At 46.9% G+C, this 19,256-nt stretch overlaps 1 protein-coding gene across 6 annotated transcripts in view; it reads left to right on the top strand.

Annotated features, from left to right (window-relative positions):
• The window catches only part of GOLGA1 (golgin A1), a 72,807-nt gene that overhangs the window by 41,492 nt on the left and 12,059 nt on the right, over window positions 1–19,256 (top strand). For all 6 annotated transcript variants that reach the window (XM_073590730.1, XM_073590728.1, XM_073590726.1 and 3 more), the window contains 4 exons: window positions 1,079–1,174; window positions 2,293–2,388; window positions 14,211–14,363; window positions 15,330–15,425. In XM_073590730.1, the coding sequence (XP_073446831.1) occupies window positions 1,079–1,174; window positions 2,293–2,388; window positions 14,211–14,363; window positions 15,330–15,425 (441 nt within the window). The remainder of the gene's footprint in view (window positions 1–1,078; window positions 1,175–2,292; window positions 2,389–14,210; window positions 14,364–15,329; window positions 15,426–19,256) is intronic.

The following is a 19,256-nucleotide window of genomic DNA, read 5'->3' as shown; positions in this document are numbered from 1 at the left end:
AAAATATAAAGTAAATTAATCTGATCAGTAAATGGCGTAGTAAGAAATAAAATCAAAATGCCAGAATTACGTTTTTTGGGCGCTGCAACATTGCAATAATGGACGCTCAAAAGGTTGTATCTGCCCCAAAATAGTATCAGTAAAAACATGAACTCAAGCCGCAAAGAATAAACCCTCACCCAGTGCCAGATCCCAAAAAATGAAACCGCTACGTGTGTCCAAAAATGGCAACATAAGTGGAATTATTTTTTTGTCTTACAAATTTTGGATTAAGTAAAGAAAAACCTATACATGTTTGGTATCTGCGTAATCGTACTGATCTGGAGAATCATATTTCCATTTCAGTTTTACAATATGGTGAATATGGTAAATAAAAAAAAAAAATACAATTGTGAAATAGCAATTTTTTTTTTTTTGCAATTTCACTGCACTTGGAATCGTTTTTTCCCCATATTCCAGTACATTATGTGGTAATTCGATGGTGTCGGTCAAAGGTATAACTTGTCCCGCAAAACACAAGCCCTCTTCTCTTGGAAGAAGGGGCGCAAAAAACGAAAGCACAAAAATGGAAGATCGCCAGGTCAATGAAGGGGTCAACTCATGGTATTATTTTAATGAAGGGGTCAACTCATGGTATTATTACTTTTTAAATGAGTACTAGCAGGACTACTTTATAAGCGGACATTTGTGGAATTATTATATTTTATAAAGGGGCACTCAATATAAATATTATATAACGGGGGCTTGGGCCTTTATTAGTTTATGAAGGGGCACTTGGAGCATTAGTCTTTTATAAAGTGGCACTCAGGGCTGAAATACTATAAAAGGGCCCCCCCCCTTCTGCAACGTAAATCTGAAAAAGTGATTGTGTCCATGAGTGCGCGCTGTTGCGTTCACACATTCATCAGTAGTGGTGGGCTGACGAGCGGCAGATGTGTTTTGCCCCCATTTAGTGACTATCACAGGACTGACGGTTCCCCTTCAGCTGCTTCCATTGTTTGCTATGAGGACGCATGGTTTTGTTCTTTGTTTGCGCCTTTGGATAACTATTGATCTACGGCTTCTTCTTCTTTTTCAGACAGCAAAACTGAACAGCAGGTTGCAAGATCTGCAGGATTTACTGCAGCGGAAGGATACGGAGATTGACCAGTTCAGAGATGAAAGTTCCTTGAAGGTTAGAGGGCCTGTGCCGCTGGTGTACTATTCAATGGTGCCCACAAAAATAAGGGGATCCACTTGGTTGTCAGAAGGCTGGTGTAGGGGGTGAAAGAAGAGACAACTTGTTTCTTAAGGTTGTAATTCTTAGTGTCAGCCTCCTGATGGCAGCAGCATCATGGTTTCCTGTGTCCCCCAATGAAACGTCCAAGAAAGGATTTTATGGCAAAGAAAAAAAATATACAGTATATATTTTATCAGCAGGAGATTATCAGTAGAGGATAGGGGGTCTCCAGCCTCCTAGTCCGACCCTGCCCACACCAGCACAGTATATAGGCTGTCAATCAGTGGTGTGGGTGGAGTTATACAGGGCTCCGCATTCTGAGCACTGCTAGTTCTGTGGCAAAGAAAGCTGTGATTCTATCACAACTGCTGCACCCAGTAAACTACGTGATACATCGCTGGAATCGGGGTCTCTGCCCCTACATCATGCTGCTGACAATTTTACTCAGCGCTTTGCCTTAAAGTGACGCAATTTACTACTACTATTATTAATGAAGGAGGCTTATGCACTATATAGGTACCTGCTACTGACATGCTATTGAAGTGGTTGTCAGTGTCCCTCGAAAATAGGCTTATTATTTAGTGTCCCACTGCTGTAACCCATCAGAAATCTGTGGAGTAACCTGACTACAAGTCCAGTGTGGAAATAAAGCACTGCATGGTGCCCACTGATATGTCTGTGCTTAGGTGGTCATACATGTCAAACACATATTTGGCCAATGGTTAAAAGATAACTTGCTGATCGCTGTGGAGCTGAACACTAATTCGGGAGAACGGAGATCTGCAGAATCTGAATGGACTGGAGGTTGCCAGCAGCATAGACCATGGATGGAGCAGAGGTGGGCATGTTGGACCTCCACTCCATTCTGACGGGGCTCTGCAAAGTCACAATCTTGGGGTACCTGGGGGCTCCAGCGGTACGATTCCTCCCCAGTGATCAATAAGATACTTTTCAATCTTGGTAAAGATTAATGGCTGGCAACATTCATCCGGCCCTTGTCCGATCAGTGGTATAAAGGCATCAGTGTCTCGGGATTGCTCAGTTATACATTTTATTTTTTTTTTCCTTTTAAGCTCCAAGATTTAGAGCAGACTTTACAGACGGTGAGAGAGCGACTGCAAGCCAGAGACGAGGAGCTGAAGCACAAAGAGGAGCAAATCACTGTATGTGTAAGTATCAGACCCCCTTACTGCAGCTTTTCATTACATCATACACGTAGATGGATTACAAATGGTGTAAGAAAAGTGGATTTGTCAATAGTTTTCATAGGAGAGCCTTCATACATCATTAAATGGATCTCTTAGACCTGGTGAGGCTGGTACACTTATTTTGAAAATGAGCGACAAATAGTTGTGGGTTACAGGGCCTCATACAACACATTAACAAGGTAACCCATGTGTTTCATCTTGCGATACAATCAGGGCTGTGGAGTCGGTAAGCCAAACCTGCGACGCCGACTCCTCAATTTCCCTCACTCCGACTGCACGACTCCGACTCCCACATATATTGCTTATATTTAAGTGAAAAATTTATTGTAGTACAATGTGAACATCAGACATTTAATCATTTCTGTGATCCAATAATCAAGATATTTAGATAGAACATAATATCTATTATTGGAATACAACTTTAGAACACAAAAAACTGTAATAAATTGTAAATATGTAATACACTGTATAATATCGATTACATACATACGGTACAGACCAAAGTTTGGACACACCTTCTCATTCAAAGAGTTTTCTTTATTTCTCGTTCGCCTTATTGGGGGACACAGAGACCATGGGTGTATGCTGCTGCCACTAGGAGGCTGACACTATGCACAAAAAAGGTTAGCTCCTCCTCCGCAGTGTACACCCCACCGACCGGCAGGGAATTCCCCAGTTTAGCTTAGTGTCAGTAGGAGGTGGACACGGGTCCTTCATTGGACCCATATCTACCTCGACGTGCATCGTTCCTTTTCAGGTATTAGGAGGGATACAGTGTGAACAGTCACATCTGTACTCCCACAGAGAGGCTATGAGTACGGCGTGTACTGCCACCCCGTATGCTCATAGTTCTCCGGGCGGACCACGGGCTCAGCACAGGTGACGTGCAAGCGAAAACGGATGGTCCTTGCCCCCTGCCTCCCACCCACTCGCCCACCAGAGCCTGTCGGTTGGACGAGGCGCGAAGACGGAGACAGACAGCGTGGGATACAGAGGTACCTTTATTGGACGGCTCAGGAAACCACAAAGACACCTGGATGCGGCGCCGAAGTAGCGCCGCAGGTTATCGGCGCCTCCCGGATCCCTTTTTGCCTCAGCTGCGGTGCGGGCCCTCTTCACCCCACCGCCGGTATCTTGGAGAGGGTTACCTCTGGGAGCAGGACTATGGCGGCGTCTTCTTTAGGGGCGGGCGCGGCTGCGCCGCTGCTCTTCCGCGCCGCCCCGCGCTAACAGGCGGCCGCCGTGTTAAATTTAGTCCCCGGCTTCAGTTTGGGCCTTCGCGCCCGTCGCGGCCACGCCCCCGTTCACTCTCATAGGTCGGCCAGTTCCTGAGCCCTCCCACCGCCCCTTCAGGCTTGTGGCTGGGAAGGGGGGGGGCGGATCTTCTCTCTGGTGAAGGCGACTAGCTCCGCCTTTCTTCCTCCACTGAAACCACGCTTTCTCTTCCTCACATCGGGCTGTCGCCATCTTTGCAGCCTGACAGCCGGAGACTAAAGCAGAGGCCAGCGCTCCCTGTCGGTTCCTGGCCAGTTGCAAGAGCCTAAATCATCTCTTTCGGGGTCACCAGACCGTGAGTACTTCTGCAACTGCAGACTGACACCCTACTCTGCCTTTCTGTTCCCTGCATTTCCGCAGGTTTTCATCTTCTCTTCCTTCACCATGTCTAATTCTAAGTCTGATCGTGGCCGTCCGCCAGTTCCCACGGGCACTCTAGTCCAGTTCTTCGCATGCTCCTCTTGCAATCGCAAGCTTCCCTCAGGTCAGCCTACCCCCATCTGCCTGGACTGCAGCAATCCCGTTCAGCATGACCCCGTCCAGGAACCACCTATTGCGCCACGTGAAAGCGAACCACCCATTCCTGGCTGGGCCTCGTCTCTTTCACAATCTGTGGCAGACCTCACCAGGGTGTCTCAGTCCCTAGTGGCCGTTCTTGATAGGTTGCCCGGGACACTTCTGCAGGGTTCAGCAGGTCACAGGACGCTCCATCTGAGCCAGCTGGCAGAAGCCGCAAAAGGCCTAGGCAGGATCTCCGGCCGGAATCCTCTCCTCATCTGCACCTAGTCCTTCCCAACAGTCGCCCTCCCGTGCCTCCTCACCCGAGTCAGGTGAAGCGCTCTCAGATATGTCTTCTGAAGGGATTGTAGAGCTGGAATCTGGCCAGGACGCGGACATGAAGGTTACAGTACAGAACCTCATTGCGGCGATTAACCACACCTTCGAAATCTCTGACTCCCTTGCGAAGTCCTCAGATCAGGAGGTTTCGTTCAGACGGGAGGAAACGCCATCCAGGGTATTTCCCTTTCATTCCGAGTTTGGAACGATTTTTACCAGGGAAAGAGAAGATCCGACCAGACGCTTTCAAAGAGGTAAGCGTCTCGGCGTACTGTACCCGTTTTGCTAAAGAGCTCACGGACAACTGGTCTGCCTCTCCCTCGGTGGACCCGCCCGTGTCCAGACTTTCTAATAACACGGTTCTCCCGCTTTCAGGTGTGGCGTCTCTCAAGGATTCTAATGATAGGATTATAGAATCCCTAGCGAAGTCTGCCTTCAAAGCGGCTTCGACGGCGGTATGCCCAATCTTTGCTTCATCTTGGGCAGCAAAGGCCATAGCTACTTGGGCAGAGGATCTTCTTCAGGGCATCCTAGAGAAAGCACAACCAGATCGATTGGCCGATCTCGCCAATCAGATTTCCCATGCGGGGGATTATCTGCTTTCTGCTTCTTTGGATGCTGCATCCTGTGCAGTTCAGGCGTCAAGCAACGTTGTGGCAATCCGACGTACAATTTGGCTCAAGGCCTGGCAGGCGGACTTGTCTTCTAAAAAGTCTCTTACTAATCTGCCTTTTCAGGGAGTGCACCTCTTTGGTTCCCAATTGGATCAGATTATTAAGGATGCCACCGGAGGCACGAGTTCCCTCCTCCCTCAGTCCAAACCTCGCAGACCTCCTCTAATGCGTCAGTTTCGACCCTTTCGGGCTTTCCGCCGTTTCATTACGGCGGAGACATCCTCCAACCAACAAAGACCGCAGGCACGCCAAGATAGGAAGAAGGTTTCCTTCAGACCCACTCCCTCCTGGCGATCCCACTCTTCACAGGGCAGACTATCCAGATCCAGATCTGGACGGTCCACATCAGCATGACTATCCTCGGACTCCAGAGGGTCCATTCCAACTGGGAGGTCGACTCTTGTTCTTCAAGGACTTCTGGCTGGCCTCAGTAGAGGACGCTTGGGTCAGGGAGGTTGTATCGTCAGGATACAAGATAGAGTTCGTCTCTCGTCCGCGGGATCGTTTCTTCGAATCCCGTCCTCCAAAAGATCCAGCTTTGATCCCGGGGTTCGTTACGGCCATCAACTCTCTCCTCAGTGCCGGGGTGATTGTGCCCGTTCCCGAAGCGGAGCGGTTTACAGGGTTTTATTCAAACCTAGTTGTCGTGCCGAAAAAAGACGGGGCGGTCCGACCCATCTTGGATCTCAAGCTGCTCAACAAGAGAGTCCGTCTTCGCCACTTCCGGATGGAGTCGGTTCGTTCGGTAATCGCTTCCATGGAGGAGCAGGAATGCATGTGTTCTATAGACATCCAAGATGCCTATCTACATGTTCCCATATTCTCCGGACATCAGAAGTTCCTGCGTTTTGCGGTTCGCAAGGAACATTACCAGTTCGTCGCGCTGCCCTTCGGTCTCGCCACCGGTCCCAGAGTCTTCACGAAGATCATGGCTGCGTTGATGGCCTTGTTGAGGATCAGAGGTCTCGTTCTTTTTCCGTACCTCGACAATATTCTGATCAAAGCTCCCTCTTTTCAACAGGCTCGCCTAAGTTTGATGATCGTCCTAGACACCCTTTCCAATTTTGGGTGGATCGTCAACAGGAAAAAGTCCTGTCTGGTTCCTACTCAACGTCTTGTGTTCCTGGGTCTCCTGTTCGACACTTGTCGGTCAAGGGTCTTTCTCCCACAAGAGAAGATTCTCTCCCTGCAGCAGGATGTACGATCGCTGCAGACCACACGATTTCCGTCCCTCCAAACAACCATGAGGGTCCTGGGAAAGATGGTGGCGGCGATAGAGGCAGTTCCCTTTGCCCAATTTCACGCCAGACCTCTCAAACACGCCATTCTGTCGAGGTGGAACAGGTCGGCTCTGTCCCTGGATCGCCCTGTTCGGCTTTCACGCCGGATCAAGCGGTCACTCAACTGGTGGTTGACGTCACCTCTCATCCTCTTGGGGCGGTCTTTTCTTCCCATTCACTGGCAGATTGTAACAACGGATGCTGGGGTGCAGTGTTCCGCAATCACACTGTTCAGGGTCGTTGATCGACTCAGGAATCGGCTCTGCCGATCAACGTCCTAGAGATACGAGCGATCCATCTGGCTCTCGTCCACTGGGAGAGGCTCCTCAGGGGCTTGCCTGTCCGGATTCAGACAGACAATGCCACAGCGGTGGCATATGTCAACCGCCAAGGAGGGACTCGGAGTGTCTCAGCCCTGGCGGAAGTGTCCAAGATCCTTCAGTGGGCAGAGATTTCGGTACCGACAATCTCCGCGGTACACATTCCCGGCGTAGACAACTGGGCCGCCGACTTTCTCAGCCGCGAGGGTCTTGCGGCAGGAGAGTGGTCCCTGCATCCGGAGGTATTTCTTCAGCTTTGCCGTCGATGGGGAACCCCGGATGTAGATCTGCTAGCTTCTTGCCTCAACAGGAAAGTCCCACAGTTTGTGTCCAGAGCTCGAGATCCTCTCGCAGTGGGCGCCGACGCTCTGGCCATTCCTTGGTCGCAGTTCGAGCTCCCCTATCTGTTCCCTCCCCTGCCTCTTCTCCCCAAGCTGCTGAAGAAGATCAAAGCAGAAGGGATTCCAGTCATTCTCATCGCCCCGAATTGGCCCAGAAGGGCTTGGTTCGCGGACATCGTCAACCTTCTCGCGGACGCCCCCTGGAAGCTTCCAGACAGGGCAGATCTGCTGTCTCAAGGTCCGGTTTGCCACCCCAATTCTTGGCCGCTCAATTTAACGGCGTGGCTGTTGAGACCGAGGTTTTGAAACGAGCAGGTTTCTCCGGTCGAGTAATTCATACTATGATCCGAGCCAGGAAGCCATCGTCTTCCAAAATTTATTACCGTACTTGGAAGGCCTATTTCACTTGGTGTGAGGCCAATAACATCGCGCCCATGTGCTTTTCGCTCCCTTCCGTTCTGGCGTTTCTTCAGGCAGGGCTGGATGCGGGGCTTGCTCTCGGTTCCTTGAAGGGTCAGGTTTCGGCGCTGTCCATTTTATTTCAGAAGACGTTGGCCTCCCGCCCTCAGGTCAAAACCTTTCTTCAGGGCGTGGCTCACACGGCTCCTCCGTACCGAGCGCCCGTGGATCCATGGGATCTTAATTTGGTTCTTGAGGTTCTGCAAGGTTCTCCTTTTGAACCTCTCAGGGATGTTTCCCTTTCTCTTCTTTCTTGGAAGGTAGCTTTTCTGGTGACCATCACTTCCATCCGGCGCGTGTCGGAATTAGCGGCTCTTTCTTGCCGCTCTCCTTTCTTGGTACTTCACCAGGACAAGGTAGTTCTACGGCCTCCGCCCTCTTTTCTTCCGAAGGTGGTGTCCTCCTTTCACCTCAATGAGGATATTGTTCTGCCGTCCTTCTGTCCGAGTCCAACTCACCCTCGGGAGCGGTCCCTGAACAAGCTGGACCTGGTCAGGGCGATGAGAGTCTATCTGTCTAGGACAACTTCCTTGCGAAAGACAGACTCTCTTTTCATCATTCCAGATGGGGCGCGGAAGGGTCACCCGGCTTCCAAAGCTACTATTGCTCGCTGGATCAGATTGGCGATTTTGGAGGCCTACCGGGTTAAGCATCATGTGGCCCCTCCGGGGATCAGAGCGCACTCTACCCGGGCAGTGGGTGCTTCCTGGGCGGTACGCCACAGAGCCTCCGCGCTGCAGCTTTGCAAAGCTGCAACCTGGTCATCGGTTCACACGTTTGTGAAATTCTACAAGGTCCACACCTACGCTTCGGCAGACGCCAGCTTAGGTAGAAGGATCCTGCAGGCAGCGGTGGTGAGTCCACTGGCCTGATGGAAGTTTGTTTCCCACCCCAGGGACTGCTTTGGGACATCGCATGGTCTCTGTGTCCCCCAATAAGGCGAACGAGAAAACAGGATTTTTTGGGTTGCTTACCGTAAAATCTGTTTCTCGGAGCCTTCATTGGGGGACACAGCACCCTCCCATGTTCTACAGCTCCTGTTCTTACTTTGGTTGATTGGTTACAGTTGAGTTGTTTGTGCTGTTTTCAATCTATTCTGTTACTTCTCCTACTGCTTTCTCACTAACTGAGGAATTCCCTGCCGGTCGGTGGGGTGTACACTGCGGAGGAGGAGCTAACCTTTTTTGTGCATAGTGTCAGCCTCCTAGTGGCAGCAGCATACACCCATGGTCTCTGTGTCCCCCAATGAAGGCTCCGAGAAACAGATTTTACGGTAAGCAACCCAAAAAATCCTGTTTTTCATGACTATGAAAATTGTAGATTCACTCTGAAGGCATCAAAACTATGAATTAACACATATAATTAACAAAAAAGTGTGAAACAACTGAAAATATGTCTTATATTCTAGGGTCTTCAAAGTAGCCACTTTTTGCTTTGATTACTGCTTTGCACACTCTTGGCATTCTCTTGATGAGCTTCAAGAGGTTGTCACTGGAAATGGTCTTCCAACAGTCTTGAAGGAGTTCCCAGAGATGCTTGGCACCTGTTGGCCCTTTTGCCTTCACTCTGCGGTCCAGCTCACCCCAAACCATCTCGATTGGGTTCAGGTCTGGTGACTGTGGAGGCCAGGTCATCTGGCGTAGCATCCCATCACTCTCCTTCTTGGTCAAATAGCCCTTACACAGCCTGGAGGTGTGTTTGAGGTCATTGTCCTGTTGAAAAATAAATGTTGGTCCAACTAAACACAAACCGGATGGAATAGCATGCCGCTGCAAAATGCTGTGGTAGCCATGCTGGTTCAGTATGCCTTGAATTTTGAATAAATCCCCAACAGTGTCACCAGCAAAGCACCCCCACACCATCACACCTCCTCCTCCATGCTTCACGGTGGGAACCCGGCATGTAGAGTTCATCCGTTCACTTTTTCTGCGTCGCACAAAGATATGGTAGTTGGAACCAAAGATCTCAAATTTGGCCTCATCAAACCAAAGCACAGATTTCCACTGCTCTAATGTCCATTCCTTGTGTTCTTTAGCCCAAACAAGTCTCTTCTGCTTGTTGCCTGTCCTTAGCAGTGGTTTCCTAGCAGCTATTTTACCATGAAGGCCTGCTGCACAAAGTCTCCTCTTAACAGTTGTTGTAGAGATGTGTCTGCTGATAGAACTCTGTGTGGCATTGACCTGGTCTCTAATCTGAGCTGCTGTTAACCTGCGATTTCTGAGGCCGGTGACTCGGATGAACTTATCCTTGACAGCAGAGGTGACTCTTGGTCTTCCTTTCCTGGGGCGGTCCTCATGTGAGCCAGTTTCTTTGTAGTGCTTGATGGTTTTTGCCCCTGCACTTGGGGACACTTTCAAAGTTTTCCAAATTTTTCGGACTGATTGACCTTCGTTTCTTAACCTCTTCCCGACCGCCCACAGTAGATAAACGTTGGCGCTTGCTGGGCTTTGTGCAGCGCCGACGTTTATCTACTGTCGGCGGTTTTGTGCCCCCCCGGGACCCCCACATACCTTACAACGCGGGGATCCCGGTGCACAATGCATGCTGGGACCCCTGACGTCATCGAGACCTGATTGGTTCAGGTCCTGATGACATCAGCGTCACAGCAGCCAATGGGAGGGATCGCTGGGAAAGCTGCTTGTTTCCCGGCGATCTCACTCATTGTAACGCGGCTTCTCCTCTGATCTAACACTGACAGATGATCAGAGGTGAAGCAGCGTTACTGTGTGACTAGATCGCTGCCTGGCACAGCTGATCGCTGCCTGGCACAGCTGTGCCAGGCAGCGATCTTGTCACACAGTAACGCTGCTTCTCCTCTGATCATCTGTCATTGTGAGATCAGAGGAGAAGTCGCGTTATTATGTGCCAGGCAGCGATCTTGTCACATAGTAACACTGCTTCACCTCTGATCATCTGTCAGTGTGAGAACAGAGGAGAAGTGGCGTTACTATGAGTCAGATCGCAGGGCAGCAATCTTGTCACAAAAATAAAAAAAAATAAAGAAAAAAAAAAGCAGGTACACAGGTTAGGGTTAGGGCTAGGGTTAGGGCTAGGGCTGGGATTAAGGTTATGGGTGTGTTGGTGTTAGGTTTTTGGTTAGGGTTATGGTTAGGGCTGAGATTAGGGTTAGGGGTGTGTTGGGGTTAGGGTTGGAATTAGAATTGGGGGTTTCCACTGTTTAGGTACATCAGGGGCTCTGTAAATGCAATATGAAGCCCGTAGACCATTCCATCAAAGTCTGCATTCCAGAACGTCACTACTTCCCTTCCGAGCCCCACCGTGTGCCCAAACAGTAGTTTTCTCCCACATATGGGGTACCAGCGTACTCAGGACAAATTGGACAACAACTCTTAGGGTCCAATTTCTCCTGTTACCCTTGTGAAAATAAAAATTGGGGGCTAAAAGATCATTTTTGTGGAAAAAAAATGATTTTTTTATTTTCACGCCTCTACATTATAAACTTTACTGAAACACTTGGGGGTTCAAAGTGCTCACCACACATCTAGATAAGTTCCTTGGGGGGTCTAGTTTCCAAAATGGGGTCACTTGTGGAGGGTTTCCACTGTTTAGGTACATCAGGGGCTCTGCAAACGCGACATGACACCCGCAGACCATTCCATCAAAGTCTGCATTTCAGAACGTCACTACTTCCCTTCCGAGCCCCACCGTGTGCCCAAACAGTAGTTTTCTCCCACATATAGGGTACCAACGTACTCAGGACAAATTGGACAACAACTTTTGGGGTCCAATTTCTCCTGTTACCCTTAGGAAAATAAAAATTGGAGGCTAAAAGATAATTTTTGTGGAAAAAAAATGATTTTTTTTTTTATTTTCACGGCTCTACATTATAAACTTTAGTGAAACACTTGGGGGTTCAAAGTGCTCACCACACATCTAGATAAGTCCCTTGGGGGGATCTAATTTCCAAAATGGGGTCACTTGTGGGGGGTTTCCACTGTTTAGGTACATCAGGGGCTCTCCAAATGCGACATGGCATCCGATCTCAATTCCAGCCAATTCTGCATTGAAAAAGTCAAACTGCACTCCTTCCGTTCTGAGCTCTGCCGTGTGCTCAAACAGTGGTTTAGCCCCACATACGGGGTATTGGCGTATTCGGGAGAAATTGCACAAAAAATTTTGTGGTTCATTTTCTCTTTTTACACTTGTGAAAATAAAAAAAAATGGTTTTGAAGTAAACTGTTTGTGAAAAAAAGTTAAATGTTTATTTTTTCCTTCCATATTCCATTCATTCATGTGAAGCACCTGAAGGGTTAATAAACTTCTTGAATGTGGTTTTGAGTACATGGAGAGGTGCAGTTTTTAGAATGTTGTCACTTTTGGGTATTTTCTGTCATATTGACCCCCCAAACTCACTTCAAATGTGAGGTGGTCCCTAAAAAAAATGGTGTTGCAAATTTTGTTGGAAAAATGAGAAATCGCTGGTCAACTTTTAACCCTTATAACTTCCTAAAAAAAAAAATTATGTTTCCAAAATTGTGCAGATGTAAAGTAGACATGTGGGAAATGTTATTTATTAACTATTTTGTGCGATATCACTCTGATTTAAGGGCATAAAAATTAAAAGTTTGAAAATTGCAAAATTTTCGCCAAATTTTGATTTTTTTTTTTTTTTAACAAATAAGCGCAGATCATATCTAAAAATTTTTACCACCATCATGAAGTACAATATGTCATGAGAAAACAATGTCATAATCAGTAGGATCCGTTGAAGCGTTCTAGAGTTATGACCTCATAAAGTGACACTGGTCAGAATTGAAAAAATTAGCCCGGTCACGAAGGCAAAAACAGGCTCGGGTGCGAAGGGGTTAAAGTAATGATGGCCACTCGTTTTTCTTTACTTAGCTGCTTTTTTCTTGCCATAATACAAATTCAAACAGTCTATTCAGTAGGACTATCAGATGTGTATCCACCAGACTTCTGCACAACACAACTGATGGTCCCAACCTCATTTATAAGGTAAGAAATCCCACTTATTAAACCTGACAGGGCACACCTGTGAAGTGAATACCATTTCCGGTGACTACCTCTTGAAGCTCATCAAGAGAATGCCAAGAGTGTGCAAAGCAGAAATCAAAGCAAAAGGTGGTTACTTTGAAGAACCTAGAATATAAGACATACAGTATTTTCAGTTGTTTCTCACTTTTTTAATTATATAATTTCGCATGTGTTAATTCATAGTTTCGATGCCTTCAGAGTGAATCTCCAATTTTCATAGTTATGAAAATAAAGAAAACGCTTTGATTGAGAAGGTATGTCCAAACTTTTGGTCTGTACTGTGTGTATATGTATGTGTGTATATATATATATATATATATATATATATATAATATACACACACACACTCTGACTCATCTCGGCTAAGATAAAGCCTAGATCCTCAGGCTACATTCACACTATGGGCGTTGCCAGGATCAAACCTGGGGGGGGGGGGGGGGGCAGAACCTCATACTGTTCCGCAGAATTTCATACTGCGCACCTCAGCTGCTGCAGAGCCTCATACTGCACACCCCTACACTTGAACATAAAGCCTGCACCTTAAGATGTGGTGATGAATGCAGTCTATTTATTCCAACTATCAATTGATGTTGATGTGTTACTGAAGACGAGCAATGCCTATCCTGGGGATCCTTTTGGGCAGCTATGAGGTGTACTTGACTGGTTCTAAAAAAAAAGGAGTGTTAGTCTGTGTGCTATCCGGCTTTCATTCTTTTTGGTACAGATATGATGTGGATAGACAGATATGGATAAATGGATATATGGATAGAGCAGATTTCTAATCTGCTTTTGCTATTGAAAACATTATCTATGAGCTCAAAAACCTTTCAGGTGATGCCGTTTTTTAAAAAGCTGATCTGCTTTTGCAGCTGAAAAACGTATCCTCAAAAAACGCAGGAAAAACGCTGTGTGAATGTAGCCTTAGATCAGGAATAGAACAGTCATTTATAGGATATTTCATAACTTTCCCAAACTCCTATGAAAAAATATTCAGCATATTCTGCATTGAACTACTGTACCCAATTTATTATATATTTTAGGAGTCGGTCCATTTTATACCGACTCCACCAAAATGAGCACCGACTCCACGACTCCGACTCCACAGCCCTGGATGCAATCTCTAATTGGGTATTATGCTCTATAAAACCATCGCATGGAAAGCAGTCATCCCTGATGAAGCATATTTGTGAAACTCTGATCTGGTTAGAGTGACTGCCTCGTCTTATGAGCGTCCTGGTATTGTTTGCGTTCTGATTCTTTCCATGAAAGGCTATACACGTTATGCTACTTATTTCACTACCTTCATTATACAAGTTACTGTTTTCACTGCAGATAATTTGGCCGTCTCCAGTTGTTGTACTTATTATGTAAATTGTCTGCTCAGACCAGGAGGCCTCCTATTATTGATTTCACCCTGGTGCATTTTTAATATATTTATGAAAAAAAATAGAAATGTAATAATCAAGATAACTTTGATATTTTATTGTCTTGTCTGGAATTTTTTTTGTTTCGTTTTTACACATACAAGAAGCAAAAACGTAATTGAGACCGAGGTGACATTTTTTGTTTCCTCTTATTAAGGAATCCGAGCTCAAATCCGAGACTGATAAACTCACCCATCAGCTGCACAGCATACGGCGGCAATGTGCAGAGAAGGTGGATCGATTGGAAGCCCAGGTCTCCGCTCTGGAAAGTGCTCGAGAAATCGACAGGACGTCTGCACAGCACAATATTGTAAGCACGGCCGTCCGTCATCCTCTATTATTGGAAGACGTATTGGTTATTCAGAATGTTTCGCCTTACCGATGCAATGCTTAGAATTAATAAGTGACCGTTTCTGCTGGGAAACTAACTTTATAGATTGGGACTTACTGCGAAACTAGGGATCTCTGGAAGTAAATTGGCAATATTCATACCTTGTGTTACTAAAAAGAACCTGATATTTACACCGTACAGGAGGCATTAGAGGGGTTGGTCCTGCTCCGTGCACCTCCGCATTGGGAAGTCACACCAACCAGGATGCGTGCGCTCTATCACTTGTCCCGCTCTCTTTTCGATGTAGAAGTGAGCACAGCTGTAATCCTTTAAAGGGATTGTGCTACAGAATAAGGGATAAGTTGCTAACAGCGGGGACCCCCACCAGCCTTAAGGGAAGGGGGTCACGAGTGTCCAGTGTGCATGACCAACCCCGGCTCCATTCAAAGTTTATGGCGCTGCATCAGCAACATTTTTCTAGAAAAGTACTGCAGAATTAAAAAGGGGCTCAGACCCTACCTCCTGATGATCGGTGTGGGACCCTCAGTCGTCAGGGTCGGTGTATGACTTACTGCACAAGTCCAGCTCCAGTAGTAAGTATATTTTCTCTGTAGGGGAGTATTAATATCACAGCCTCTAGTCCTGGCCTGACAGTGGATTTCATGGTTTGATACAACAGTATCATGTATGCCGGTGATAAAGGTAGTTCTGATCCCGAGTTCTGCGGTGTGGCCGGGATGTTATATGGCCGCTATATGCTCACTTATATGGGAAAGATGTTTGGCTTTGAAGTAACTTGTTATAATGTATCAAGTGTTCATTTAGTGTTTCTTTTTTTGTGATTGTATCTGAGAGGTCCGCAGACCTTTTTACTTTCCTTCTGATTTATCAGATTCTGAACCATCTTTTTATAACTATTTTGTTATTTTATCTATTATTGTACAGAATCAGTTAGAACAAGAAAATGAGTCTCTACAGAGAAGAAATAGAGATGTAGAAAGTACTCTGAAAAGGCTGGAGGCTGATCAGGAGAAGATGAAGGTATGTGCCATTAGCGGGTACAAAATCCTCATCCTGCCATCATAATGCTAAACTGTGACCGATACAGTCCCGACTAAGGCCTGTTTCACACTTCAGTTTTTTTCCATCAGTCAAGAACCGCCGTTTTCCTAAAAAAACGGATCCGCCATTTTGTTTGGCGGATCCGTTTTTTTTCCCATTGACTTGCATTACTGGCGGATCTTGACGGATGGCTAGCCGTTGGATCCGTTATTTTGCGGATCCACCAATTTTTTTTTGCATCCGCTGACATGCCCGGACGGAGCTTGTAACATTTTTTTTGGGTGAAGGATCCGCATTTCTGTACTGCGCATGCCCAGAGGAATGATCTCAGCTGGAAACTTAACCCTGAAATCATTTCTGGCGGACGGTAAAAAATCTCTCCCTCGCTCTCCCTCTCTCTCGCTCTCTCTCACTCTCTCTCTTAGTAGATGTAATATTATTAGCAAATCTCTTCAATTAGAAATGTAGTATAGTTTTTCTGATTGGCTATGTCACTTACCCCATGTGAAGGGCATTGCAGGACCTTTGCTATCCGTGTTTGCGACCTCTATCAACTGTCACCATATGATTAATCTTAGCCATAGATACCTAAGCTACTACAATGCACTGTACATGTGGTAAGCGATGTAGCAGAACTATACTGCATTTCTTAGTGGAGGTATTTGTATGAAAATATGTAATATCTTTCATTAGGGTATAGACGCGTCTCCATTTTCCTGCGTACAGGATCTGTAAATGTTCTAAAACCTCCACAAACATATTAATACTGCATCCTGTTAGGGTGGGGGGCATAAATAGGTGGGCTTTTTAATGGGGGTCAGAGTGCAACAAAAAGAGCCCTCCACATTTTTGTGAATGACACTGACTAAATACTTGGAAATAAGTGACTATTCTGAGTCTTGTTTCTATCTTACCCAGTTTACTGAATGCAAAATGAATGTTCTGTGTATGTGTACAGCGTAATCATCTCCTCCTGTGTTGTGTATGGAGGGGGCTGTACGACGTACATGTCTCCTGTGTTATGTGTATGGAGGGGACTGTACGGCGTACACGTCTCCTGTGTTATGTGTATGGAGGGGGCTATACAGCGTACACGTCTTCTGTGTTATGTGTATGGAGGGGGCCATACGACATACACGTCTTCTGTGTTATGTGTATGGTAAGGGGCTATACAGGGTACACGTCTCCTGTGTTGTGTATGGATGGGGCTGTACGGCGTACACGTCTCCTGTGTTATGTGTATGGAGGGGGCTGTACGGCGTACACGTCTTCTGTGTATGGTAAGGGGCTATATAGGGTACACGACTCCTGTGTTTTGTATATGGAGGGGGCTGTACGACGTACACATCTCCTGTGTTATGTGTATGGAGGGGGCTGTAAGACGTACATGTCTCCTGTGTTATGTGTATGGAGGGGGCTGTAAGACGTACATGTCTCCTGTGTTATGTGTATGGAGGGGGCTGTATGGCGTATACGTCTTCTGTGTTATGTGTATGGAGGGGGCTGTACGGCGTACACGTCTTCTGTGTTACGTGTATGGAGGGGGCTGTACGGCGTACACGTCTCCTGTTATGTGTATGGAGGGGGCTGTATGGTGTACACGTCTTCTGTGTTATGTGTATGGAGGGGGCTGTACGACGTACACGTCTCCTGTGTTATGTGTATGGAGGGGGCTGTACGACGTACACTTCTCCTGTGTTATGTGTGTGGAGGAGGCTGTACAACGTACACGTCTCCTGTGTTATGTGTATGGAGGGGGCTGTACGACGTACACGTGTTATGTGTATGGAGGGGGCTGTACGACGTACACGTCTCCTGTGTTATGTGTATGGAGGGGGCTGTACGGCTTACACGTCTTCTGTGTATGGTAAGGGGCTACACAGGGTACATGTCTCCTGTGTTATGTGTATGGAGGGGGCTGTACGACGTACACTTCTCCTGTGTTATGTGTATGGAGGGGGCTGTATGGCGTACACGTCTTCTGTGTATGGTAAGGGGCTATACAGGGTACACGTCTCCTGTGTTGTGTATGGAGGGGGCTGTACGACGTACACTTCTCATGTGTTGTGTGTATGGAGGGGGCTGTACGACGTACACTTCTCCTGTGTTATGTGTATGGAGGGGGCTCTACAGCATACACATCTCCTGTGGTTTGAACTGATGTATAAATACTCCAGATCACACATGGAAAAATAAAAGTTATGTTTTGGGCTTTAAGACTCCCATTTTTCCTCCCACAAATTTGCGTAGAAAATGGGGTGCGTTTTATAGTCCGAATACTGCTTATGGGGGGTGTGGAGGAGGCGGTGGAGCGGGATACAGGAGAATTCCTGTAGCGGCGACCATGCCTGCAGCCGCAGGATTGAGGCAATGCTGCGAGCCCTGGGCTGGGAGGAGGGCGAGCTGAGATCTCAGTCTACAGTCATGGCCAAAAGTTTAGAGAATGACACAAATATTAATTTTTACAAAGTCTACTGCTTCATTTTTTCTAATGGCAATTTGCATATACTCCAGAATGTTATAAAGAGTGATCAGCTTAACAGCAATTACTTGCAAAGTCAATATTTGCCTAGAAAATTAACTTTATCCCCCAAAACACATTTCAACATCATTGCAGCCCTGCCTTAAAAGGACCAGCTAACATCGTTTCAGTGATTGCTCCATTAACACAGGTGTGGGTGTTGATGAGGACAGGGCTGGAGATCAATCTGTCATGATTAAGTAAGAATGACACCACTGGACACTTTAAAAGGAGGCTGGTGCTTGGCATCATTGTTTCTCTTCTGTTAACCATGGTTATCTCTAAAGAAACACGTGCAGTCATCATTGCACTGCACAAATATGGCCTAACAGGGAAGAGTATCGCAGCTAGAAAGATTGCACCTCAGTCAACAATCTATCGCATCATCAAGAACTTCAAGGAGAGTGGTTCCCTTGTTGCCAAAAAGGCTCCAGGGCGCCCAAGAAAGACCAGCAAGCGCCAGGACAATCTCTTAAAAGTGTTTCATCTGCGGGATCGGGCTACCAGCAGTGCAGAGCTTGCTCAGGAATGGCAGCAGGCAGGTGTGAGTGCATCTGCACGCACTGTGAGGCGGAGACTCTTGGAGCAAGGCCTGGTCTCAAGGAGGGCAGCAAAGAAGCCACTTCTCTCCAGAAAAAAACATCATGGACAGACTGATATTCTGCAAGAGGTACAGGGAGTGGACTGCTGAGGACTGGGGTAAAGTCATTTTCTCTGATGAATCCCCTATTTGATTGTTTGGGACATCTGGAAAACGGCTTATTCGGAGAAGACCAGGTGAGTGCTACCACCAGTCTTGTCTCATGCCAACTGTCAAGCATCCTGAAGCCATTCATGTGTGGGGTGTCTTCTCGGCCAAGGGAATGGGCTCTCTCTCAGTCTTGCCTAAAAACACAGCCATGAATAAAGAATGGTACCAGAATGTCCTCCGAGAGCAACTTCTCCCAACCGTCCAAGAGCAGTCTGGCGATTAACAATGCCTTTTTCAACATGATGGAGCACCTTGCCATAAAGCAAAGGTGATAACTAAATGGCTCAGGGAACAAAACATAGAGATTTTGGGACCATGGCCTGGAAACTCCCCAGATCTTAATCCCATTGAGAACTTGTGGTCAATCATCAAGAGACGGGAGGACCCTTCAAATTCAGACAAAATAAAAGCATTGATTTTGCAAGAATGGACTGCTATCAGTCAGGATTTGATCCAGAAGTTGATTGAGAGCATGCCAGGGAGAATTGCTGAGGTCCTGAAGAAGAAGGGTCAACACTGCAGCTGCATTAACTCATTC

This window comes from Dendrobates tinctorius, unplaced genomic scaffold, assembly GCF_039654945.1.
Source record: "Dendrobates tinctorius isolate UK_male_01 unplaced genomic scaffold, ASM3965494v1 ptg000120l, whole genome shotgun sequence".
Lineage (NCBI taxonomy): Eukaryota > Metazoa > Chordata > Amphibia > Anura > Dendrobatidae > Dendrobates > Dendrobates tinctorius.
The sequence above is the reverse complement of the archived record's forward strand: the minus strand, read 5'-3'. Positions and strand labels throughout refer to the sequence as shown.